The following is a 27,144-nucleotide window of genomic DNA, read 5'->3' on the forward strand; positions in this document are numbered from 1 at the left end:
CGCGTGTGGGGTAGTAAACTGAAAACATGCTGCCGAATACTTCTGCAAACTTCTGTTTCAGGCACAGGAAAATAAGTCTTTAAGTTAATAGTGTTGGCTGGGGAGCAGAGCATGTAGATTCTTATTGTTTCAGGTGCCTCTGGGGGCCTGAGTAGTTTATTTTATTTTTTTTATAGTGAAATATAACATATATACAAAAAAGCAATAAATTTCCAAGTACATTTTAACAAGGTAGTTATAGAATAGATTTTAAAGTTTTGTATGGGTTACAGTCCCACACTGAATGGTTTCTTAATGGCATCAACTTTACTGACATCCAAATCGGAAAGGATAGTTTTCCTCTCATTGAGTTGAGAAAAATATAGAATCGTATGGCATTTTGCTTTCCTTTCTCATGTTGGTGTTTATCAGCCTAATAACTTTTTTGTTTGACTTTTCCGAGTGACTACTGCAAATACTCTATCCTATCACCTTTATATGGGGACACAGTCTTTTTACCCAAGTTCTTAACTATTCCCTGATTATGTCAGTTTATCACTACTACTTTCCTACCACATGGTGTGTGGATGGCAGGGGACTTTTGGAGATGGAATCTAGGCTAAGACTTGAAGTGGAATCAGAGCACGAGGCATACAAATATCAAACAGGGCAGATAATTCAATACTGGCTTAAAAAGTTGTTTCCTTGTCTGTCTAGGAAAATCCACTAACAAAAGGAACCACTGATCTAAAAGTTTATTGCTTCCCTTCTAAACGGAGTTAAGGAATTGATTTGAGGCATGGAGTGATAAAGAGAGATGCAGGAGGAGCAAAAGGAGTGAGGATAGCAAAGGAGGAGGTTTCTGTGCCTTTCTGAAAGAGAAAGTGTCTTTAATTCTTTCATTTTCACTTCCATTTTCCTCAATCTTTCCTTCTGGCTATCCAAATAATTCTAACTTTCTTCCTAGAATGATACCCCTCCCATAAACACAAGTAATTTATTTAGTTTGGATGAAGCTCTTCTAAGACTCACCACAAATAACTAATTTATCCACATCAAAGGAATTGTCCTATGGCCACTGTAAGACTGGATTCTTATTCCAAATGGATTCAACTCCATGTGACAGAGATATATTAGCCTTTTATGTGAAAGACCTAAAGGCAATTTCCTGGCTTCCCGTGTTCCTCCACCCTCCAAGCTGATGATCCTGACAGAATTTTAGATCTGGCATTACACATACTCAATAATAAAATCTGGAATTTGGAGAACGTGGTTCATCTGGTTGGTATTTAAAAAGAACAGAGATGTAGAAGGGGGATATTTTGAAATTCAGGCTCTCTTACTAAACTGTTGTGTGGCCAAAAGACCTTCAGCTGGTCCATTTAATTCCGGAACGTAAAACCATCTTCACTGCCAGATTTTGTGGGAAAATAAAATCTCATGGTAACCCAGGAAATCCTCTTCACAAATGTGGAAAAGAAATAGCATAGTTTTATTATTGAATAAGCATTAAAGCAGGCAATCACAGGCAGTCCTTCAATGATGTTGCAAAGACAGAAAGAAATCTCTGTATTTATAAACGCTTTTATATAGCCAAGCAGATAAAATCCATTATATACATGTTCTTAAGATAAACAATAACTTGTCCTCCTATAAGAGGACTTCATAGCACTATTTGCTATACATTCTTTCATAGTTCATCCTAAATTCACTTGGTAATTGCCATGGCAATCAGTGTTAGTTAACTGCCTTTATTTAAAAGCAAACAAACAAACAAAAAAACTTGTGTCTCTATGACAAGCTGTTAATTACAGCTTAAGGCAAGGCCTAGGCTAACTTCCCAGGGTGACAGGGAGATAGGGGTGCAATTTTCTTTGATGCTTACATTTCAGTGATGCAGTTGTCAGGCCCTTAAGAAAAACATTCCTGGATTGGTAATGCTGGAAAAAAGCTTTATTTGGCTTTTAAAACATTTTACGTACATATCAAAGGAACAGAGGAAGGATTTAAAAATACAAATTTTCTCAAGGAAATGCCCTAAGCAAGGGGAAGGGAGAAAAGGTCTCTTTCCCTTTTAGTAAGGGAAAATTCAATTTTTGTTTGTTATCCTTATATACCATCAGTTCCCTGAGCTCCAATTCCTACAGAGGTGATGCAATTTTTTGTAGAAGGATTCCTGCATGTGCTGTGAGTTGCTTTACAGGAAATAAACTCTGTGCTTGAGGAACCTGCTGCTTAATAGCTGCCTATGAGCAAAACTTGAAATATCTCCCTGCAAACCCGGCAAATGCCCAGATAAAGAGCAATCAGTTGATGTAATGGTAGCTGTTCTAGTTTGCTAGTTGCTGGAATGCGATATGCCCCAAGCAATACAAAATTCTAATTTGGTTTCATTTTTGCCTTCCAGTTGCCTAATGTTAAGGTTGGATAAATAAAGCATGCACAGCTATAGGCTTTCTACTTAACTTCTGGATTTCCTATTAAAAATGCTGTTTTCTCATACCTTTCTCCTTGGCCCTTCCTAACTCTTTGCCTCTATTCTTCTATACTGCAGATTTTTCTCACCTATTGTACAAAGAAATTGTGATATATATTTTCATGTAATTTGACTTTGGAATTCTGTCACCTTATTTAGTGAGTTCTTTCAAAATAAAAATTTTTCCCAATAATAAAAGAGCAATTGGGTGATGCAGTGGTAGCTGTTCTAGTTTGCTAGCTGCCGGTATGTGATATACCAGAACTAGAATGGCTTTTAAAAACGGGGAAGTTGCTAGTGTAAAGTTCTAAGGCAGAGAAAATGTCCCAATTAAAGCAAGTCAGATATCCAAGTTAAGACACCAATGAGAGGTTACCTTCATTCAAGAAAGGCTGATGAAGTTCAGGGTTTCTCTCTTAACTGGAAAGGCACATGGTGAACATGGTGACGTGTATTAGCTTCCTCTCCAGGCCTCTTGCTTCATGAAGCTCCCGAGGGGCATTCTCCTTCCTCATCTCTAAAGATGGCTGGCTGGTGGACTCTGTGGTTCTTTCATCACTCTGAAGCTTTCTCTAAAATGTTTCCTCTTTTAAAGGATTCCAGTAAACTAATCAAGACCCATGTTGTGGAGTCACATCACCCTCTATTAAAAAGTTAATACTTACAATTGGGCAATCCACATCTCTGTGGAGATAATCTAATCAAGTTTCCAATATACAGTGCTGAATAGGGTTTAAGAGAAACGGTTGCTCCCATAAAACTGGATTAGGATTAAAGCATGGCTTTTCTAGGGTACACAAATCCTTTCAAACCAGCACAGTAGCCCATGACAAAGTCTGGGATCTGTCCTGTGACTACTTGTTGAAGAGTGCTTTGAAAATTATTGCTTTTTTTCTTTCTTTGCTTTGTATATATGTTATACAGTAAAAAAATTTAAATATATATATATATATATATATATATATATATATATATATATATATACTTTAAAAAAAAAGCAATCAGGGTCTTCCTTTCTCCTTATACCCAGTGAGATGTGTGGAAGCACAAGAGATCCACAGGAGAGTGTCTTCCAACACTTAGGTGGCAGTGAAATAGATAAGAAGACATAGGTAATGTCCAACACAGCATCCCAAGTGCCATCGGTTTTTTTTTTTCACAATATAAACATTCTTTTTTTATCACATACTTGTATATTCATCATGATCATTTTTTAGAACATTTGCCTCAATTCAGAAAAAGAAATAAAAAGAAAACAGAAAAAATTTCATACATACCATACCCCTTACCCCTCCCTTTTATTGATCACTAGCATTTCAATCTACTAAATGTATTTTAACATTTGTTCCACCTATTATTTATTTATTTTTAATCCATATGTTCTACTCATCTGTCCATAAGTAGATACAAGAAGCATCAGATACAAGGTTTTCACAATCACACAGTACATTGCGAAAGCTATATCATTATACAATTATCTTCAAGAAACAAGGCTACTGGAACACGGCTCTACATTTTCAAGCAGTTCCCTCCATCCTCTCTGTTACACCTTAACTAAAAAGGTGATATATATTTAATGCGTAAGAATAACCTCCAGGATAACCTCTCGACTCTGTTTGGAATCTCCCAGCCATTGACACTTTATTTTGTCTCATTTCTCTCTTCCCCCTTTTGGTCGAGAAGGTTTACTCAATCCCTGGATGCTGAGTCTCAGCTCATTCCAGGATCTCTGTACCACATTGCCAGGAAGGTCCACACCCCTGGGAGTCATGTCCCACATAGAGAGGGGGAGGGCAGTAAGTTTGCTTGTCATGTTGGCTGAGAGGCCACATCTGAGCAACAAAAGTGGTTCTCTTAAAATTAGGCCTAATTTTAAGTAGGCTTGGCCTATCCTTTGTGGGGTTAAGTTTCATATGAACAAATCCCAAGATTGGGGGCTGAGCCTATTGGTTTGGTTGTCCCCACTGCTTGTGAAAATATCAAGAACTCTCCACTTGGGGAAGTTGAATTTTCACCCTTTCTCACCATTCCCCCAAGGGGACTTTGCATATACTTTTTTATTCACTGTTCAGATCCTTCTGGGATTTATCAAGGCATCACTCTGGACAAACCTACAGAATCTCATGCCCTACTCAAGTTTCCATGTGCTTATGTTCAGTTAAGCTGTCCACATAAGTTATATTAGGAAATGCCCTAGTCAAACTATACATTTTGTACCAAATAAATATTTTTTGCTTCAGTCTCACACATAAGTTAAAGTTTTAAAATATTGATTACCATCGATTTTCAACACCCTGCAGCATTGGCATTTCTTTGTTCTTCCTCATGCAAAACATTTTTAAATTTGTACATTTAATCACTATCATTATATACTCTAGGCATTTCTAGATTATACCATCTCAGTCTTTATTGTATAACTTTCCCTCTGATTTCATTTGTGCCCCCCAGCCTCCTCCCTCTATCATTCTCACATTCAGCTTCATTCAGGGTTCTAACATTATTGTATTACAGTTAGGTAGTACTGTGCTATCCATGTGTGAATTTTTACAGTCAGTCCTGTTGCACAATCTGTATCCCTTCAGTTCCAATTACCCAATATCTACCCTATTTCTATCTCCTGATGACCTCTGTTGTTAACTGAAATTATACAAGTTCATTCCTTAATGTTAGTTGATATCAGTGAGACCATACAATATTTGTCCTTTTGTTTCTGGCTAATCTCACTCAGCATAATGCCCTTAAGGTCCTTTCATGTTGTTACATACTTCATAACTTTATTCTGTCTTACAGCTGCATAATATTCCATCGTATGTATATGCCACAACTTGTTTAGCCACTCGTCTTTTGATGGACATGTTTCCATCTCTTGGCAATTGTAAATAATACTGCTATAAATATTGGTGTGCAAATGTCCATTTGTGTCTTTGCCCTCATGTCCTCTGAGTAGATACCTAGCAATGGTATTGCCGGGTCATATGGCAATTCTATACTTAGCTTCCTGATGACCTGTCAAACTGCCTTCCACAGCAGTTGTACCATTTGACATTCTACCAACAGTGGATAAGTGTGCCTCTTTCTCCACATCCTCTCCAGCACTTGTTGTTTTCTGTTTTATTGATAATGGCCATTCTGGTGAGTGTGAAATGATATCTCATTGTGGTTTTTATTTGCATTTCCCTAATAGCCAGGGAAGTTGAGCATCTTTTCATATGCCTTTTGGCCATTTGTATTTCCTCTTCTGAGAAGTGTCTGTTCATGTCTTTTGCCCATTTTGTAATTGGGTTGTATGTCTTTTTGTTGTTGAGTTGAACAATCTCTTTATATATTCTTGATACTAGACCTTTATCTGAGATATTGTTTCCAGGTATTGTCTCCCATTGTGTAGGCCATCTTTTTACTTTCTTGACGAAGTTCTTTGATGCACAGAAGTGTTTCATTTTTAAGAGTTCTCATTTATTTCTTTCTCTCTTCCATGCTCGTGCTTTGGTGTAGGGTCTAGGAAACTACCTCCTATTATAAGATTGATAAGATATTTCTCTACATTCTTTCCTAACAGGTTTATGATCTTAGATCTAATGTTTAGGTCTTTGATCCATTTTGAGTTAATTTTGCATAGGGTGTGAGATATGGATCCTCTTTCATTCTTTTGCACCTAGATAACCAGTTCTCTAGGCACCATTTATTGAAGAGACTTTTCTGTCCCAAGTGAGTTGGGTTGACTGCCTTATCAAAGATCAATTGTCCGTAGATGAGAAGGTCTATATGTGAACACTCTATTTGAATCCAGTGGTCAGTATACCTATCTTTATGCCAGTACCATGCTGTTCTGACCATAGCTTCGTAATATGCCTTAAAGTCAGGTAGTGTGAGACCTCTGACTTCATTTTTCTTTCTCAGGGTACTTTTAGCTATTTGGGGCACCCTGCCTTTCCAGATAAATTTGGCTATTGGTTGTTCTATTTCTGCAAAGTAAGTTTTGGGGATTTTTTTTTTTTACATACATGGGCAGGCACTGGGAATCGAACCGGGGTCCTCTGGCATTCCAGACAAGCGTTCTTGCCTGCTGAGCCACCGTGGCCCGCCCGGTTTTTGGGATTTTAATTGGTATTGCATTGAATCTGTAAATTGATTTAGGTAGTGTTCTAGTTTGCTAGCTGCTGGAATGCAATATACCAGAAACGGAATGGCTTTTAAAGGGGGCATTAATAAGTTGCTAGTTTACACTTCTAAGGTTGAGAAAATGTCCCAATTAAAACAAATCTATCAAAATGTCCAATCAAAGGCATCCATTCAGGGAAAGATACTTTGGTTCAAGAAGGCCGATGAGGTTCAGGGTTTCTTTCTCAAGTGAGAAAGCACATGGCGAACACAGTCAGGGTTTCTCTCTCAGCTGGAAGGGCATGGTGAACATGGCATCATCTACTTGCTTTCTCTCCTGGCTCCTGATTTCATGAAGCTCCCCAGAAGGCGTTTTTCTTCTTCATCATCAAAGGTCGCTGGTTCATGGCCTCTATGCTTCGTGATGCTGCAGCATTCTCTGCTCTCTCCAAATCTCTTATTCTTCAAAAGGTTTCCTCTTTTATAGGACTCCAGAAACTTATCAAGACCCACCCTAATGGGTTGAGACATGTTATCACCTAATCCAGCTTAACAACCACTCTTGACTAAATCACATCTCCAAGGAGATGATCTGATTACAATTTCAAACATACAGTATTGAATAGGGATTATTCTGCATTTATGAAATGGGATTTTGATTAAAACATGGCTTTTCTAGGGTCCATACATCCTTTCAAACCAGCACAGGTAGAACTGATATCTTAACTATATTTAGTCTTCCAATCCATGAACATGATATGCCCTTCCATTTATTTAGGTCTTCTCTGATTTCTTTTAACAATTTCTTATAGTTTTCTCTGTATAGGTCTTTTGTCTCTTTAGTTAAATGTACTTCTAAATATTTCATTCTTTTGGTTGCAGTTGTAAATGGAATTTTTTTCATGATTTTCCCCTCAGATTGTTCATAACTAGTGTATAGAACCACTACAGATTTTTGAGTGTTGATCTTGTAACCTGCCACTTTGTTGTAGTCATTTATTAGCTCTAGTAGTTTTGATGTGGATTTTTCAGGGTTTTTGATATATAGTATCATATCATCAGCAAACACTGAGAGTTTTACTTCTTCCTTTCCAATTTTGATGGCTTGTATTTCTTTTCCTTGTCTAATTGCTCTGTCTAGAACTTCCAACACAATGTTGAATAACAGTGGTGATAGTGGACATCCTTGTCTTGTTCCTGATCTTTGGGGGAAAGTTTTCAGTTTTTCCCCATTGAGGATGATGTTAGCTGTGGGTTTTTCATATATTCCCTTTATCATTTTAAGGAAATTCCTTTGTATTCCTATCCTTGGAAGCGTTTTCAACAGGAAAGGATGTTAAATTTTATCAAATGCCTTTTCTGCATCAATTGAGATGATCACATGGTTTTTCTGCTTTGATTTGTTGATACGGTGTATTACATTAGTTGATTTTCTTATGTTGAACCGTCTTTGTATACTTGGGATAAATCTACTTGGTCATGGTGTATAATTCTTTTAATATGCTGCTGGATTCGATTTGCTAGAAGTTTGTTGAGGATTTTTGCATCTATATTCATTAGAGAGATTGGTCTGTAGTTTTCTTTTTTTGTAATATCTTTGTCTGACTTTGGTATGAGGGTGATGTTGGCTTCATAGAATGAGTTAGTTAGCTTTCCCTCCTCTTCAATTTTTTTGAAGAGTTTGAGCAGAATTGATACTAATTCTTTCTTGAAGGTTTGGTAGAATTCACACGTGAAGCATCTGGTCCTGGACATTTCTTTTGGGGGAGCTTCTTAATGACTGATTCAATTTCTTTACTTGTGATTGGTTTGTTGAGGCCATCCATTTCTTCTCGAGTCAATGTTGGTTGTTTATGCCTTTCTAGGAAGTTGTCCATCTCATCTATATTGTTGAGTTTATCAGCATAAAGTTGTTCATAGTGCAGAAATAAATGAAATTGAGAACATGAAAACAATAGAGAAAATCAATAAAACCAGAAGTTGGTTCTATGAGAAAATCAATAAGATTGATGGGCACTTAGCAAGATTGACAAAAAGAAGAAGAGAGAGGACACATATAAATAAGATCAGAAATGGAAGAGGAGACATAACCACTGGCCTCACAGAAATAAAGGAGGTAATAACAAGATACTATGAACAACTTTATGCTAATAAATACAACAATGTAGATGAAATGGACAACTTCCCAGAAAGGCATGAACAACCAACTTTGACTCAAGAAGAAATAGATGACCTCAACAAACCAATCACAAGTAAAGAAATTGAATCAGTCATTAAAAAGCTTCCCAAAAAGAAAAGTCCAGGACCAGACGGCTTCACATGTGAATTCTACCAAACATTCCAAAAAGAATTAGTACCAACCCTGCTCAAACTCTTCAAAAAAATTGAAGTGGAGGGAAAGCTACCTAATTCATTCTCTGAAGCCAACATCACCCTCATACCAAAACCAGGCAAAGATATTACAAAAAAAGAAAACTACAGACCAATCTCTCTAATGAATATAGATGCAAAAATCCTCAACAAAATTCTAGCAAATCGAATCCAGCAACACATTAAAAGAATTATACATCATGACCAAGTAGGATTCATCCCAGGTATGCAAGGATGGTTCAACATAAGAAAATCAATTAATGTAATACACCATATCAACAAGTCAAAGCAGAAAAATCACATGATCATCTCAATTGATGCAGAAAAGGTATTTGATAAAATTTAACATCCTTTCCTGTTGAAAACACGTCAAAGGATAGGAATAGAAGGGACCTTCCTCAAAAGGATAAAGGGAATATATGAAAAACCCACAGCTAACATCATCCTCAATGGGGAAAAACTGAAAACTTTCCCCCAAAGATCAGGAACAAGACAAGGATGTCCACTATCACCACTGTTATTCAACATCGTGTTGGAAGTTCTAGCCAGAGCAATTAGGCAAGAAAAAGAAACACAAGGCATCAAAATTGGAAAGGAATAAGTAAAACTATCACTGTTTGCAGATGATATGATATTATACGTCAAAAACCCTGAAAAATCCACAGCAAAACTACTAGACCTAATAAACGGATACAGCAAAGTGGCAGGTTACAAGATCAACATTCAAAAATCTGTAGTGTTTCTATACACTAGTAATGAACAATCTGAGGGGGAAATCAAGAAACGAATTCCATTTACAATTGCAACTAAAAGAATAAAATACTTAGGAATAAATTTAACTAAAGAGACAAAAGACCTATACAAAGAAAACTACAAGAAACTGTTAAAAGAAATCACAGAAGACCTAAAGAGATGCAAGGGCATACCATGTTCATGGATTGGAAGACTAAATATAGTTAAGATGTCAATTCTACCTAAATTGATTTACAGATTCAATGCAATACCAATCAAAATCACAACAACTTACTTTTCAGAAATAGAAAAACCAATAAGCAAATTTATCTGGAAGGGCAGGGTGCCCCAAATTGCTAAAAGTATCTTGAGGAAAAAAAATGAAGCTGGAGATCTCACGCTGCCTGACTTTAAGGCATATTATGAAGCCACAGTGGTCAAAACAGCATGGTACTGGCATAAAGGTAGATATATTGACCAATGGAATCGAATAGAGTGCTCAGATATAGACCTTCTCATGTATGGACATTTGATCTTTGATAAGGCAGTCAAGCCAACTCACCTGGGACAGAACAGTCTCTTCAGTAAATGGTGCCTAGAGAACTAGATATCCATATGCAAAAGAATGAAAGAGGACCCGTATCTCACACCCTATACAAAAGTTAACTCAAAATGGATCAAAGATCTAAACATTAGGTCTAAGACCATAAAACAGAAAATGTAGGGAGATATCTTATGAATCTTATAATTGGAGGCGGTTATGGACCTTACACCTAAAGCAAGAGCACTGAAGAAAGAAATAAATAAATGGGAGCTCCTCAAAATTAAACACTTTCGTGTATCAAAGAACTTCATCAAGAAAGTAATAAGACAGCCTACACAATGGGAGACAATATTTGGAAACGACATATCAGATAAAGGTCTAGTATCCAGAATTTATAAAGAGATTGTTCAACTCAACAACAAAAAGACAGCCAATCCAATTACAAAATGGGAAAAAGACTTGAACAGATACTTCTCAGAAGAGGAAATACAAATGGCCAAAAGGCACATGAAGAGATGCTCAATGTCCCTGGCCATTAGAGAAATGCAAATCAAAACCACAATGAGATATCATCTCACACCCACCAGAATGGCCATTATCAACAAAACAGAAAATGACAGGTGCTGGAGAGGACGCGGAGAAAGAGGCACACTTATCCACTGTTGGTGGGAATGTCAAATGGTGCAACCACTGTGGAAGGCAGTTTGGTGGTTCCTCAAAAAGCTGAATATAGAATTGCCATATGACCCAGCAATACCATTGCTAGGTATCTACTCAGAGGACTTAAGGGCAAAGACACAAACAGACATTTGCACACCAATGTTTATAGCAGCATTATTTACAATTGCAAGGAGATGGAAACGGCCAAAATGTCCATCAGCAGACGAGTGGCTAAACAAACTGTGGTATATACATACGATGGAATATTATGCAGCTCTAAGACAGAATAATCTTATGAAGTATGTAACAACATGGATGGACCTAGAGAACATTATGCTGAGTGAGACTAGCCAAAAACTAAAGGACAAATACTGTATGGTCTCACTGATATGAACCGACATTAGTGAATAAACTTGGAATATGTCGTTGGTAACAGAGACCATCAGGAGATAGAAATAGGGTAAGATATTGGGTAATTGGAGCTGAAGGGATACAGACTGTGCAACAGGACTGGATACAAAAACTCAGAAATGGACAGCACAATACTACCTAACTGTAATGTAATTATGTTAAAACACTGAATGAAGCTGCATGTGAGAATGATAGAGGGAGGAGGGCTGGGGACATAAATGAAATCAGAAAGAAAGAGAGATGTTAAAGATCGAGATGGTATAATCTAGGAATGCCTAGAGTGTATAATAATAGTGAAATTTACAATGTACAAATTTTAAAAATGTTTTGGCATGAGGAAGAACAAAGGAATGTCATTATTGCAGGGTGCTGAAAATAGATGATAATCAATACTTTAAAATGTCACCTTCTGTGTGAGACTAAAGCAAAAAATGTTTATTTGTTACAAAATTTATATTTTGACTAGGGCATTTCCTAATATAACTCATGTAGATAGTTCGATTGAATGTCATAAGTACTTGGAATCTCAGGTAGCACACGAGATTTTGTTGGTTTGTCCAGAGTGATCCCCCGATGAATCCCAGACTGATTTGATCAGTGACCGGAAGAGTATTTGCAAGCCCCCTTCGGGGAATGTTGAGAGTGGGGAGAAATTCAACTTCCCCAAGTTGAATTCTTGATATTCTCACAAGCAGTGTGGACAACCATAGCTATAGGCTGAGCCCCCAGTCTTGGGGTTTGTTCACATGAAACTTAACCCCACAAAGGATAGGTCAAGTCTACTTAAAATTTAGGCCTAAGAGTCACCCCCAAGAGAGCCTCCCTTTGTTGCTCAGATGTGGCCCCTCTCTCCAGCCAACATGACAAGCAGTCTCACCACCCTCCCCCTCTCTACATGGGACATGACTCCCAGGGGTGTGGACCATCCTGGCAACGTGGGAAAGAGATCCTGGAATGAGCTGAGACTCAGCATCAAGGGACTGAGAAAAACCCTAGAATGAGCTGAGAATTAACATCAAGGGATTGAGAGAAACTTCTCGACCAAAAGGGGGAAGAGTAAAATGAGACAAAGTGTCAATGGCTGAGAGATTCTAAACGGAGTCGAGAGGTTATCCTGGAGGTTATTCTTATGCATTAAGTAGATATCACCTTGTTGTTCAAGATGTAATGGAGAGACTGGAGGGAATTGCCTGAAAATGTAGTGCTGTGTTCCAGTAGCCATATTTCTTGATGATGATTGAACAATGATATAGCTTTTACAGTGAGAGTCTGTGAATGTGAAAACCTTATGTCTGATGCTCCCTTTAGCTACTATATCAACAGAAGGGTAGAACATATGGAAGAAAAATAAATAATAGGGGGAACAAATATTAAAATAAATTCAGTTTGAAATAGTGGTAAATGAAAGCAAGGGGTAAGGGGTATGGTATGTATAGTCTTTTTTTCTCTATTATCATTTTATTTCTTTTTCTGTTGTCTTTTTATTTCTTCTTCTAAATCGATGCAAATGTACTGAGAAATGATGAATATGCAACTATGTGATGATATTAAGAATTACTGATTGTATATGTAGAATGGAATGATATCTAAATGTTTTGTTTGTTATTTTTTTTATTAATAAAAAAAGTTTTAAAAAATTGTTCATGGTATCCTCTCATCACTTCCTTTATTTCTGTCGGGTCAATGGTTATGTCACCTCTTCGTTTTCTGAGTTTATTTATTTGCATCCTCTCTCTTCTTTTCCTCAACCTTGCTAAATGTCCATCAATCTTATTGATTTTCTCATAGAACCAACTTCTTTTTTTTGTTGATTTTTCTCGATTGTTTTCATGTTCTCAATTTAATTTATTTCTGCTCTAATCTTCATTATTTCTTTCCTTTTGCTTGCTTTGGGATTAGTTTGCTGTTCTTTCTCTAGTTCTTCCAAGTGGACAGTTAATTCCTCATTTTATGCTTTTTCTTCTTTTTTGATATAGGCATTTAGGGCAATAAATTTCCATCTTGGCACTGCCTTTGCTGCATCCCCTAAGTTTTGATATGTCGTGTTTTCATTTTCATTTACCTCGAGATATTTACTGATTTCTCTTGTAATTTCTTCTTTGACCCACTGGTTGTTTAAGAGTGTGTTGTTGAGCTTCCATATAGTCATGAATTTTCTGACACTTTACCTATTATTGATTTCCAGCTTCATTCCTGTATGATCTGAGAAAGTGTTTTGTATGACTTCAGTCTTTTTAAATTTATTGAGGCTTGCTTTATGACCCAGCATATTGGTCTATCTTTGAGAATGATCCATGAGCACTTGAGAAAATTGTGTATCCTGCTGTTGTGTGCTGTAATATTGTATAAATGTTAAGTCTAGCTCATTTATTGTATTGTTCAAATTCTCTGTTTCTTTATTGATCCTCTGTCTAGATGTTTTGTTCATTGATGAGAGTGGTGAATTGAAGTCTCCAACTATTATGGTAGATGTATCTATTTCTCTTTTCAGTGTTTGCCACATGTATTTTGGAACACTCTTGCTTGGTGCATAAATATTTATGATTGTTATGTCTTCTTGTGGAATTGTTCCTTTTATTAATGCATAGTGTCCTTCTTTGTCTCTTTTAACTGTTTTACATTAAATTTGTTTATATTAGTATATAACTAATATAATTTGTTTATATTAGTATAAACAAATTTAACGTAAAAATTTGTTGGATATTAGTATAGCTACTCCTGCTCTTTTATCATCATTATTTGCATGTAATATCTTTTCCAAACCTTTCATGTTCGACCTATGTTTATCCTTGGGTCTAAGATGTGTTTCCTGTAGAGAGTATATAGATGGATCCTGTTTTTTAATCCATTCTTCCAGTCTATGTCTTTTGATTGGGGAGTTTAATCCATGAACATTTAGTATTATTACTGTATGGGCAGTACTTTCTTCTACCATTTTGCCTTTTGGATTTTATATGTCATATCTAATTTTCCTTCTTTTTACCTTTACTCATAGTCTTCATTTCTACACTCTTCTCCAAACCGCTCTCTCCTGTCTTTTCGTATCTGTCTCTAGTGCTCCCTTTATTATTTCTTACAGAGGTAGTCTCTTGGTCACAAATTCTCTCAGTGATTTTTTGTATGAAAATGTTTTAATTTCTCCCTCATTTTTGAAGGACAATTTTGCTGGATATAGAATTCTTGGTTGACAGTTTTTCTCTTTTAGTAATTTAAATGTATCATCCCACAGTCTTCTCGCATGGTTTGTAGTGAGAAATCTATGCATAGTCTTTGGGCTTCCCTTGTATGTGATGGATTGCTTTTCTCTTGCTGCTGTCAAAATTCTCTCTTTCTCTTTGACATCTGACGTTCTGATTAGTAAGTGTCTTGGAGTATGTCTATTTGGATCTGTTCTGTTTGGGGTATGCTGCACTTCTTGGATCTGTAATTTTAAGTATTTCTGAGAGTTGGAAATATTCAGTGATAATTTCCTCCATTAGTTTTTCTCCCCCTTTTCCCTCTCTTCTCCTTCTGGGACACCCACAAGATGTATATTTGTGTAGTGCATGTTGTCATTCAGTTCCCTGAGTCCCTGCTCATATTTTTCCATTCTTTTTCCTGTATTTTCTTTTGCTTGTCAGATTTCAGATGTCCCGTCCTCCAGTTCACTAATCCTACCTTAGGCCTTTTGAAATCTCACATTGTAGGTTCCATTGTTTTTTTTTGTCTCTCCTACTGTGCCTTTCATTCCCAATAAGTTCTGTGATTTGTTTTTTCAGACTTTGATTTCTTCTTTTTTGTTCATCCCTTGTGTTGTTTATATCCTCCCTCAATTCACTGATTTGATTTTTGATGAGGTTTTCCATGTCTGTTTGAACATTCTGAATTAATTGTTTCAATTCCTGTATCTCATTTGAATTGTTGCTTTGTTCCTTTGACTGCGCCATATCTTCAGTTTTCCTAGTATGATTCGTAATTTTTTGCTGGCATCTAGGCATTTAATTACCCTAATTAGTGTATTCTAGAGATTGTTTTCACTTTTTTTACCTAGGATTTTCTTGTTGGATGACTTTGTTGTCTATCTGTTCTTTGACATTCAGTTCAGCTTATTCTGCACCTCTAGCCTAGATTTTAACAGATCAGAATTCTTTCCCTGCCTGTATGGTGCCTTTTCCCCCCTTAGGAAGATCTACTTAGCTATTATAGACCCCATCCAGATTTTCCCAGACCAAACTGACCTCCTGTGAGGAGGAAAGAGTCACTTGTGTCAGTTTTCCCTGAGGGTGAGACCCAGCAGATTGAAATACTTTCCTATGAAGCCTCTGGGCTCTCCATTTTTCATATCCTGCTCATTATGTGGCACTTGTCTGCCTGCAGGTCCCACCAGCATAAGGTGATGTTGTACCTTTAACTTCAGCAGACTCTCTCTGCTGGGGGCATGGTGGAGACAGAAGAGAGATTGTATTCTGGCTTTAATTGCTCCACTTTTCCAGATCCTGGTGTCTGAACTTGTTGAGGGAGGGATTCCACCTTAGCTGGACCCCATCCCTCTCCTGGGGAAGGCACAGGCTCCAGACAAACACTCAAACAAGTTTAATTCTGACTATGCCTGGGGCAGTGGAGCCCTTCGCCTTGCAGCTGTATCCAAAGAGCAGTCAAGCGGTAGAAACACAGCCACCAAAACGAAAGAGAGAAATCCTTTTCAGAGCAGGAACCCCGTTCCTTGGTTTGCCAATCAAGAGCTTATGTTGGTATGTTGCTCTGTGTATCTCCAGGTCCTATGTGCCCCTACCTTTCCTTCAGGGTCCAAACCTTTCCAGATAAAAAAAAAGCCTCTGTTTTTTTTTTCTTTTTCCATCAGCCCTGTCCTCTCTGCACTGGGGCCAAAACCAGCGACCTCTGCTTTTACTCGAAGTTCAGCTGCGCTAGGGGCCTATTTTTAGTAGTCAGAATTTGTTCATTAATTCCACAACTGGAGTTTCGTTGGGCTCAGCCCCTGCTGCTGGTAAACTCTCTTTCCTTTTCCCTCTGGGAAGCAGCCTGTGGGGGAGGTTGCTGGCTGCCGCAGCTTGAGGTACTCACAGTTCTGGGTGGGCTCGTAGCCAGTCCAGCTGGTCTAGACTGGGGCACACTGTGTGTCCGGTCACTGATGTGGCCCCTGCAGTTGTTCTATACTGTTCCTGGGTACTTATTGGCTGCTCTAGAGAACAAACTAAATCCCACACCTCACTAAGCCACCATCTTGTCACCTCTCTCGTGGCATTAGTTTTTGCAGTGGATTCGGTTACAGTTACAGTGTCTGGATCAGCCAGGGCTATGAGGACAACAAGTAAATTGAATTGGCAGTAATCTACTATAAGCCTCAGCTCCCATTGGCCTTTTTCACTGGCTCTACAGGGCTGTTGTGTTGGATATTGTACCTCTTACTATACCTGCTGCCTTTTAGTCCTTAATCAAGGCTGTGATTTTTCTTTGTCCTTGTGAGATTCTGTATTGCTTCTATTGGACCACCTGGGAGGGGATAGGGAGATGGAATGGGGTGTGATTTCCTGTTCTACCAACACATCTCTACGTGTGGCAGCCCCTGAATGATAGAATCTCCATAGAATTTTATAAGCATTCACAAGCCAAGCATGTACGACATTAATACCAACTATATATTTGTCTGTGGAAACCACAATAATAGTACACTGAGTCATCCAAAAGAACACAACCCACAAAGTCACTTTAGGTACCTTTCTCTCTACAAATCCCTGCCTAAACCCCATCAGTTGAATTTGGTGCTGCCTCCCTTCCTCAAAATCAGGTCAAATGGTGACTTGGGCACCTGTATCTGACAAAGCCATAAAAGTCTGAGTCTCTCCCTTACCTGAAGTTCTCTTGCGTAGTCAGAGGAGTTTGTGTGGCTTTTGGTCCCTCTTGGGAGCAGGAAGACCTCTTTCACACCCATAACCATCATTCCCCTGAAAACAGCAGATTTCAGGGTCAAAGAGGAGGGAGGGATAAGGCATAGAGTAAGAGGGCAACTCCATGCCAGCAAGCAAGTGTTTACATTTATTGTTCATTTTAAGGGATCTGGCAGCCACTCAGGACTTGTCCAATTGAACTTCTAATGTTATCACAATACCCAGAGCTCTGTATCTCATGTCAAGGTAATAATTTCTGACACCATCTGTTTCAACTTTGGAGATGCCTTAATTCAACAGCCATAGCCACTATTGCTTTCTGTTTGTGCCAGTTGTGGGGTGTATGACCATTGACTAACTCAGGCCTTGCTAGCACAGTAGCAATTTTTGTTTTTAATATGTCCACTTTAATCTGGGGTATTTGCTGCCTATTGTCGTAATAACAGTGTTTTTGTTCAGTTTTAACATAAAAGTTAGGAGAGTTTTCCATGGCAATAAGAATGTATCTAGAATTCCTTGGGTCAGTTTCTCACTTTCCAGTGGGTCATCTTCATCAGCATTATAGATCTGATATCGGGCAGTGAGAGCCCAAATCTAGTCACTGCTTTATCTGTGGTCTCTAACAAGACTTTGTCTGTCCCAGAGAAATCTCACCAAGAGAATCAAAGCTCTTATACAGCAGTGAGGACCCACTAAAAAAAAACTCTGAGATCTTGTACTGTTGTCTCTGAATGGCTCTAAGATTGGCATGATAGCCTGCAGGAGAAGTTGAACCTTAAGAAATTTTAGCTGTGGCCTCTTCCTTAACAAGCTTTACTTGCCCTACCCACCCATCTCCTAACCCAACTTGCCGAAGTTATTACTATTAACATGGTTTCTGCATATACAGGCCATGAATTTGTCTCCTTTTATCCCAATATAGATGGTCATCTGTAATTTTTATCTAAAAAGGGGTAGACTCTCTCCACTCCCCAAAAATCTTATTATTAGTTGTCACATTGGAATGGACCTGAGGCTGACTATCAGATTGGTGGGAAGGCCCCACTTGGATGAGAATTAGGAAGAATCAAGGTGTGATGGTCAGGTTCTGGTGTCTACTTGACCAAGTGATGATGCCTGACTGTTACTGACAAGCACTGGCCTGACCGTGACTGCAAGGATATTTTATGGCTGGTTGATAAACTGGAAGACTGGTGTATTAAACCATGTCAGTTGATTGTACCTGTGGCTGACTACATCTGCAGTCAACTAAGGCACATCTCCCACCAATGAGATAATCCAATCATCTGGAGGCCTTTTAAGGGAAAAGAGAGATTCTTTCACTGCTTCTTTACTCAGACAACCTCTCCTGTGGAATTGTTCCAGATTCTTCATCAGAGCTGCCAGCTTTACAGTCTTCCCGATGGATTTTGGACTCTTCCATTCCCATGGTTATGTGAGGTACCTTTATAAATCTTATATTTACAGATATCTCCTGATGGTTCTGTTTCCCTAGAGAACAATGACTAATACACCTTGGTACTGGGAGTGGCTCTTGAGAAACAGATTCTTAAAAATGCATTTTTACAATTGGTTTTCCACATTGATTAGACTCAGAGGCACTGATGACTCTTTCCAATAATCAAGGTGGCACTGACTGTCCATGGAGTCATTTGGCAAGAGAAATACTCAAAATATCACCATTAGATTCTGCTGATTATACATTTATATCAGTCAAGGCTCTGTGTGAGAAGGTTTTTGACAACTTTATGAAGTTTTGTGGGATTAAGAGGTATAATGATGCCAGCTGGTTGTTGTTAGATGTACTGGATACAGTGATGAAAGAAAGGGATAAGCTTAAGGTTTCAAATTTGAAAGTTGTGTGCCATATGAGTGATGTAAAAATTTCCATATTTGCCCTGAAAGAAAATCTTATTTCCTGTGGTCACAGATTTGAGATCTCTGAAAACCAGATGCAGAGCCTTCTTGTGCAAGTAACAGATTTACAATGTAAACTAGAATCTCAACCTTACATGGTGTCGGCTGTCAAAGTAAGGGCTTTTATTGGAAAAGAATCGGATCCAGAAATGTGGCATGGTGATATATGACTTGATGTGATGGCGGTGGGGAGATGGAATCCCTGGAATCTGCCGAGCCTTTGCTAGATAAACTTGTAATGAACTGCCCTGAGGAAAGAGCTTCTTGGCCTCCAGCCTGCCTTGAAGAAACAGCTTCCTGGCCTCCAGTCTTCCCAGAGGAGTCTGCCATCCAACTTCCATCTAACAAGATTAACCCCTCAGTGCCTGCTAACCCTATAATCACCTCCAGTGGGGAAACAGCCCTCACGCCTCTGTCTGGACCAACTAATCCTCTTTCACCAGATGAAACTACAACGGAATGTCCTGAGGTAATTGGATAGAAAGACAAACTTCTATTTCTTTTCATCACCCATCCCCACCACCCCTCTTTTCTTCAAGACGTATAACTAGACCAAAGTCCCAACAGGCTCAGAAAGATGAGATACAAAGTGTGACTCATAAGGAGTGTGCCGGTTTGAAAGGATTTATGCACCCTAGAAAAGCCATGTTGTGGGAGCAAGGGTTTCTTCTAATCCCTATTCAGCACTATAGGTTGGAAACTTGATTAGGTTATCTTTACAGATCAAGTTATCTTTACTGAGATGTGACTCAATCAATTATGGGTATTAAACTTTATTAGATGGAGGCATGTCTCCATCTATTATATGTGGGTCTTGATTAGTTTACTGGGATCCTATAAAAGAGGACACATTTTTTGGAGAGAATGCCTTTGGGGAATGATGAGAAAGAGACAGCAGGGCCGAGCAGAGCCAAGAGGCCGAGAGAACCACAGAGTCCACTAGACAGTGACCTTTGGAGATGAAGGAGAATGCCCCTTGGGGAGCTTCATGAAGCAAGAGGCCTGGAGAGGAACCTATCAGATGACACTGTGTTCACCATGTACCTTTCTGGATGAGAGAGAAACCCTGACTGTGTTCGCTATGTGCCTTTCCACTTGAGAGAGAACCCCTGAACTTCATTGGAATTTTTGAATCAAGGTATTTTTCCTTGGATGCCTTATATTGGACATTTCTATAGACTTGCTTTAATTTATACATTTTCATTGCCTTAGAACTGTGAACTTGTAACATTAAATTCCCCTTTTTAAAAAGCTGTTCCATTTCTAATACATTGCATTCTGGCAGCTGGCAAACTAGAACAAGGAGGTATGCTATACTCCAAAAGAACTGCATGAGTTTTCCAATCTATATAAACAGAAATCAGAGGGATATGTGTGGGAATGGGCATTAAGGGTTTGCGATAATGGTGGAAGGAATGTAAAGTTGGATCAAGCTGAATTTATTGATATGCGCCCACTAAGCAGAGATTCTGCATTAAATGCTTTAGCTTGAGGGGTTAGAAAGGATATTAACAGTTTGGATAGTTGGCTGGAACATGGATCCAAAGGTGGCCAACATTACCTGAGCTCGAAATACCAGAACTTCCCTGGTGTAATGTAGATGAGGGGATCCAGAAGCGTAGAGAGATTGTAATGTTAGAGTAGATTTATCATGGAAGACCTGTTCACACACTCCAGGAATGTCCAGAGGACACAACTTTTACAAGAACCTTGAGAAATAATTTCATGAGACTAGCTCCATCATCCCTGAAAAACTCTGTCGTTCACCCTGCTCTGTAGGTCAGATATCACTGCAAGAACTGCTGTCACTGAACTGGAATCCTTAAACACAATGGGGATGATTGGATCCTGAATTGGCAGAAACCATGTGGCCACAGTTAATCACCATAGACAAGGTGTTCATGGCCACCATAATGGACAGCAGACTTAAAGCAGCAGTCAAAATAATCTGATTTGCAGAGACTTGTGGCATTGGCTAATGTATCATAGGGTACCTAGAAGTGAAATAGATGGGCAACCTACTAAATTCTTGCTTGAGCTGTATAAGCAGAAGAATTCTACGTCAAGTGAACAGAAGTCTAACTGGGATTACAAGAACAGAGAGTCACAGCCCTTTAATCACTTCTCAGACTTGAGACAGTTTACAGACCCAGACCCCCTTGAATCAGGGGAAGGCCGTGTACCCTTAGGGAAGGTATTTACACTGTTAACCTTTCTCCCAGCCTTCCCCAAGAAGTCCTACAGCCTTTTACCAAAGTGACTGTGTACTGGGGAAAAGGAAATGATTGGACATTTCAGGGATTATGAGACACTGGCTCAGAAGTGACACTAATTACAGGAGACCCAAAGGATCATCTTATCCACTAGTCAAAGTAGGGACTTATGGAGGTCAGGTGATTGATGGAGTTTCAGCTCAGGTCCATCTCACATCATCACATTTTGTGGTAATTTCCATAGTTCCAGGATGCATAATTGGAATAGACATACTCAGCTACTGGCAGAATCTCCACATCGGTTCTCTGACTCATGGAGTGAGAGCTATTATGGTAGAAAAGGCCAAGTGGAAGCCGCTAGAACTGCCCCTACCTAGCAAAATAGTGAATCAGAAGCAATACTGTATTATTGGAGGGATTGCAGAGATTAGTGCCACTCTTAAGGACTTGAAGGATGTAGGATTGGTGATTTGCACCACATCCCCACTCAACTCTCCTGTTTGGCCTATTTAAAAAACAGATAAGTCTTGGAAGATGACAGTGGATTATCATAAACTTAATCAGCTAGTGACTCCAGTTGCAGCTGCTGTTCCAAATGTGGTGTCATTGCTTGAACAAATCAGTACATTGCCTGGAAGCCGGCATGCAGCTGTTGATCTGGCAAATGCTTTTTTTCTCAATAGCTCTCAATAGCTGTCAGTAAGAACCACCAGAAACAAGTTGCATTCAGCTGGCAAGGCCAGCAGTATACTTTCACTGTCCTCCCTCAGGGATATATCAAGTCTCCAGCCCAATCTTGCCTCCAGGGGCGTTGATCATTTCTCCCTCCCACAAGACATCACACTGGTCCATTATATTGTTGATATCATCCTGATTGGAACTAGTGAGCAAGAAGTAGCAACCACTGTAGATTTATTGGTAAAGCGTTTGCATGTCAGGGAATGGGAGATAAATCCAAGAAAAATACAAGGGTCTTCTACCTCAGTGAAATTTCTGTGTTCAGTGTTGTGGGGCATCAGGCCCCTCTTATGACCAAAAAGAGGCATAACATCCAGTTGGCTTCTTTGGATCGTGGAGACAACCTATTTCTCATTTGGGTGTACTACTCAGGTCCATTTGCTGAGTGACCAGAAAAGCTGCTGGTTTTTAAGTGAAGACTGGAACAAAAGGAGGCTCTGCAACAAGTCCAGACTGCTGTGCAAGCTGCTCTGCCACTTGGTTCATATGATCCAGCAGATCCAATGGTGCTGGAAATGTCAGTGACAAATAGGAGTGCTGTCTGGTGCATTTGGCAGGGCCCTATAAGAGATTCACAGCACAGACCCTTAGGGTTTTGGAGCAAAGCCTTACCATCTGCTGCTGGTAACTACTCTCCTTTTGAGTAACAGCTTTTAGCCTGCTGCTGGGCCTTAGTAGAGACTGGATGCTTAACTATGGACCACAAGTTACCATGACACCTGAGTTACCTATCGTGAGCTGGGTGTTATCTGACCCACCAATCTGTAAAGTTGAGCATGCATGGTAGCACTCCTTCATAAAATGGAATTGGTAAATAAGAGATAGTGCTCAAGAAGGTTCTGAAGGCACAAGTAAGTTACATGAGAAAGTGGCCCAAATACCCATGGCCCCCATTCCTGCCACATTACCCTCTCTTTCCCAGACCAGAGCTGTGGCCTCTTGGGGAGTTCCTTACAGTCAGTTGACAGAGGAAGAGAAAATTTAGGCCTGATTTACAGATGATTCTGCATGATATGCAGGGACTACCCAGAAGTGGACACCTGTAGCACTACAACCCTTTTCTGGGAGGTCCTGAAGTGACAGTGTTGAGGGGAAATCCTCCCAGTGGGTGGATTCAAGCAGTGCACTTGGTTGTTTATTTTTCTTGGACAGAGAACTTGCCAGAGGTATGTTTCTATACTGACTCACGGGCTGTTGCTAATGGTTTGGTTGGATAGTCGGGGACTTGGAATGAGCATGATTGGAAAATTGGTGACAAAAAGTCCTGGGGAAGAGATATGTGGATAGGCTTTTCTGGATGGTCAAAGAACAAGATATTTGTGTCCCATATGAATGCTCACCACAGGGTGACTTGAGCAGAGGAAGGTTTTAATCATCAAGTGGATACAATGCTGTGGATACAGTCTTCTCTTTCCTCAGCCGTTCCTTCCATTGCCTGATGGGCTCTTGAACATAGTGGGCATGGTGGTAGGGATGGAGGTTATGTATGGTCTCAGCAACGTGGACTTCCACTCATGAAGCTCGACCTTGCTATGGCCGCTGATGAATACCCAATGTGCCAGCAGCAGAGACCCACCCTTTGTCCCTGATATGATGCCATTCCTTGAGATGATCAGCCTACTACCTGGTGGCAGGTTGATTACTTTGGCCCACTTCCAATTTGAATAGACACATACTCCAGATATGAGTTCGCATTCCTTGCACACAATGCTTCTATAAAAATTACCATCCGTTGGCTTATGGAATGCCTTATCTACCATCATGGTATTTCAAACAGCATTGCTTCTGATCAAAGTACCCACTTCACAATAAATGAAGTGTGGGAGTGTGCACATGCTGATGGAATTCTCTGGTCTTGCCATGTTCCCCATCATCCAGAGACAGCTGGGTTGATAGAACAGTGGAATGCCTTTTGAAGACCCAGTAATGGTGCCAACTAGGTGGCAGTACCTTGCAGGGCTGGAGCAGTGTTCTCCAGGCAGCTGTGTATGCTCTGAATCTCCTATAGCCAGGATTCACAGTTCCAGGAATCAAGGGGTAGAAATGCAAGTGACAGCATTCACCATCACCCCTTGTGATCCACTAGAAAAATCTTTACCTCCTGTCCCTGAAACCTTAAGCTCTGCTATTCTACAGATCTTAGTTCCAAAAGGAAGAGTGCTCCTACCAAGAGACACAACAATGTTTCCATTGAGCTGGAAGTTAAGACTGCCACCTGGCCACTTTGGGCTTCTCATGCCACTGAATCAACAGGCATAGAAGGGGATAACTACTCTGTGTGGGATGAATGGTCCTGACTATCAAGGAGAAATAGGACTGCAACTACACAATGGAGATAAAGAAGAGTTTTCCTGGAATACAGGATATCCCCTAGGATATCTGTTAGTACTACCATGACCTGTGATTAAAGTCAATGGAAAACTGCAACAACCCAATCCAGGCATGACTACCAATGGCCCCAAAACTTTGAGAATAAAGTTTGGGTAACCCCACCTGGCAATGAACCACAGCCAGTTGAAGTGCTTGCTGAGGGTAAAAGGAACATGGAATCCATAGTAGAAGAAGGTAGTGATAAATATGCACTACAACGACCTGACCAGTTACAGAAACAAGAACTGTGATTGTATGAATATTTCTTCTCTGTTTTGTTATGTGTTTGTTTGCATTTATACATAAGCATATATTTTGTTTTCCTCTTACTATGTGACATAAGTTATATTGTTCATGTTATAGTATTTAAGTCATAGAATATGAAGTGTGAGAGTGACTGTTACTTAAGGACTTGCACCCTATTCCAGAGAAATGTAGTGCATTTCCAGTTGTATGCAGGACAGTTGAGTATTGATAGTTGAAAATGTGTCTGTTATTGTGTTCTATGTGGAATTTAAGATATTTCAAGGTAATGTGTATAGCTGTCATGTTGTCAAGGGGTGGTTAGGTTCTGGTGTCAACTTGTGCAAGTGATTATGTCCTGACCATTGCTGCAAGTACATTTTGTGTTTGGTTGATAAACTGAGAGGCTGGTATATTAAATTATCAGTCAGTTGATTGCAATAATGGCTGGTTACATCTGCGATCAACTAAGGCATGCCTCCCACAATGAGATAGTCCAATCAGTTGACGGCTTTTAAGAAAGAAGAGGAACTTTTTCAATGCTTCTTCAGCCAGCAAGATTCTCCTGTGGAGTTTGTCCAGACCCTTCATTGGAGCTGCCAGCTTCACAGCCTACCCTGCGGATTTTGGACTCTTCCATCCCCATGGTTGCATGAGACACCTTTATAATCTCATATATATGGATATCTCCTGTTGCTTCTGTTTCTCTAGAGATCCCTGACTAATAAACAGGGCAATAGTTGTGTTAGTTGTCTTGAATCTACTTCCTGGTACTTGGCTTGCAATCTCCTCTCCAATTCCCCCTCATTAATAGGCAGTAAAGTGGAGGGCCATTTATTGCACCATTGATGATACAATTTGGTCAACATATTTGCTACTAATTTCCCTGGACTCCCCTTAAATCTCATTAATTGGCATGTATGTTGTCTACGGCTAACAGATTTTGGTGCCAGAGAAGTGGAGTGCTAGTGCAGTTTGCAAATACCAAACATGTGGGACAGCTTTTTAAATGGATATGGGTAAAATTCTGGAAGAGTTGTGAGGATCTGGGTAGAGAAGGCCTGAATTTCTTTGAACAGACTGCTGGTAGAAATGTGGACTCTGAAGATACCTCTGATGAGGCTTTAGACAGAAATGAGGAATGTGTCATTGCAAACTGGAAGGAAAGCGACCTTTGTTTTCAGGTGGCAGAGAATTTGGCAAAATTAAATGCTGGTATTGGGTGGAAGGCAGAATTTGAGAATGATGAATTTGGGTACTTAGCCAAAGAGATTTCCAAACTAAATGTGAAAATTGCAGCATGGCTTCTCCTTGCAGCTTGTAGTAAAATGTGACAGTAAATCATACCATTCTACATATGCTATCAGTAATTCTTAACATCATCACATAGATGCATGATCATCATTTCTTAGTACATTTGCATCGATTTAGGAAAAGAACTAGCAAAACAACAGAAAAATATATAGAACGTTAATATAGAGAAAAAATAAAAATAATAATAACAGTAAAAAAAAAGACACAAACAGACAAGCAAAAAAAACGTATAGCTCAGATCCAGCTTCATTCAGTGTTTTAGCATGATTACTTTACAATTAGGTATTATTGTGCTGTCCATTTTTGAGTTTTTGTATCTAGTCCTGTTGCACAGTCTGTATCCCTTCAGCTTCAATTACCCATTATCTTACCCTGTTTCTAACTCCTGCTGGACTCTGTTACCAATGACATATTTCAAGTTTATTCTCGAATGTCCATTCACATCAGTGGGACCATACAGTATTTGTCCTTTAGTTTTTGGCTGGACTCACTCAGCATAATATTCTCTAGGTCCATCCATGTTATTACATGCTTCATAAGTTTATCTTGTCTTAAAGCTGCATAATATTCCATCGTATGTATATACCACAGTTTGTTTAGCCATTCTTCTGTTGATGGACATTTTGGCTGTTTCCATCTCTTTGCAATTGTAAATAACGCTGCTATAAACATTGGTGTGCAAATGTCCGTTTGTGTCTTTGCCCTTAAGTCCTTTGAGTAGATACCTAGCAATGGTATTGCTGGGTCGTAAGGCAATTCTATATTCAGCTTTTTGAGGAACCGCCAACCTGCCTTCCACAGTGGTTGCACCATTTGACATTCCCACCAACGGTGGATAAGTGTGCCTCTTTCTCCGCATCCTCTCCAGCACTTGTCATTTTCTGTTTTGTTGATAATGGCCATTCTGGTGGGTGTGAGATGATATCTCATTGTGGTTTTGATTTGCATTTCTCTAATGGCCAGGGACATTGAGCATCTCTTCATGTGCCTTTTGGCCATTTGTATTTCCTCTTCTGGTAGGTGTCTGTTCAAGTCTTTTTCCCATTTTGTAATTGGGTTGGCTGTCTTTTTGTTGTTGAGTTGGACAATCTCCTTATAAATTCTGGATACTAGACCTTTATCTGATATGTCATTTCCAAATATTGTCTCCCATTGTGTAGGCTGTCTTTCTACTTTCTTGATGAAGTTCTTTGA

General features: G+C 39.3%; 1 protein-coding gene across 3 annotated transcripts in view; it reads left to right on the top strand.

Moving 5' to 3' along the window:
- ZNF81 (zinc finger protein 81) overlaps window positions 1-27,144 on the top strand; it is a 188,913-nt gene that overhangs the window by 49,040 nt on the left and 112,729 nt on the right. For 2 of the 3 annotated variants that reach the window (XM_077146078.1, XM_077146077.1), the window contains exon 3: window positions 18,521-18,595. The exons of the other annotated variant lie outside the window; for it this stretch is intronic. In XM_077146078.1, the coding sequence (XP_077002193.1) occupies window positions 18,521-18,595 (75 nt within the window). The remainder of the gene's footprint in view (window positions 1-18,520; window positions 18,596-27,144) is intronic. 3 annotated transcript variants of the gene reach the window in all.

The sequence above is a fragment of the Tamandua tetradactyla genome, chromosome X (assembly GCF_023851605.1).
Source record: "Tamandua tetradactyla isolate mTamTet1 chromosome X, mTamTet1.pri, whole genome shotgun sequence".
Classification (NCBI taxonomy): Eukaryota; Metazoa; Chordata; class Mammalia; order Pilosa; family Myrmecophagidae; genus Tamandua; species Tamandua tetradactyla.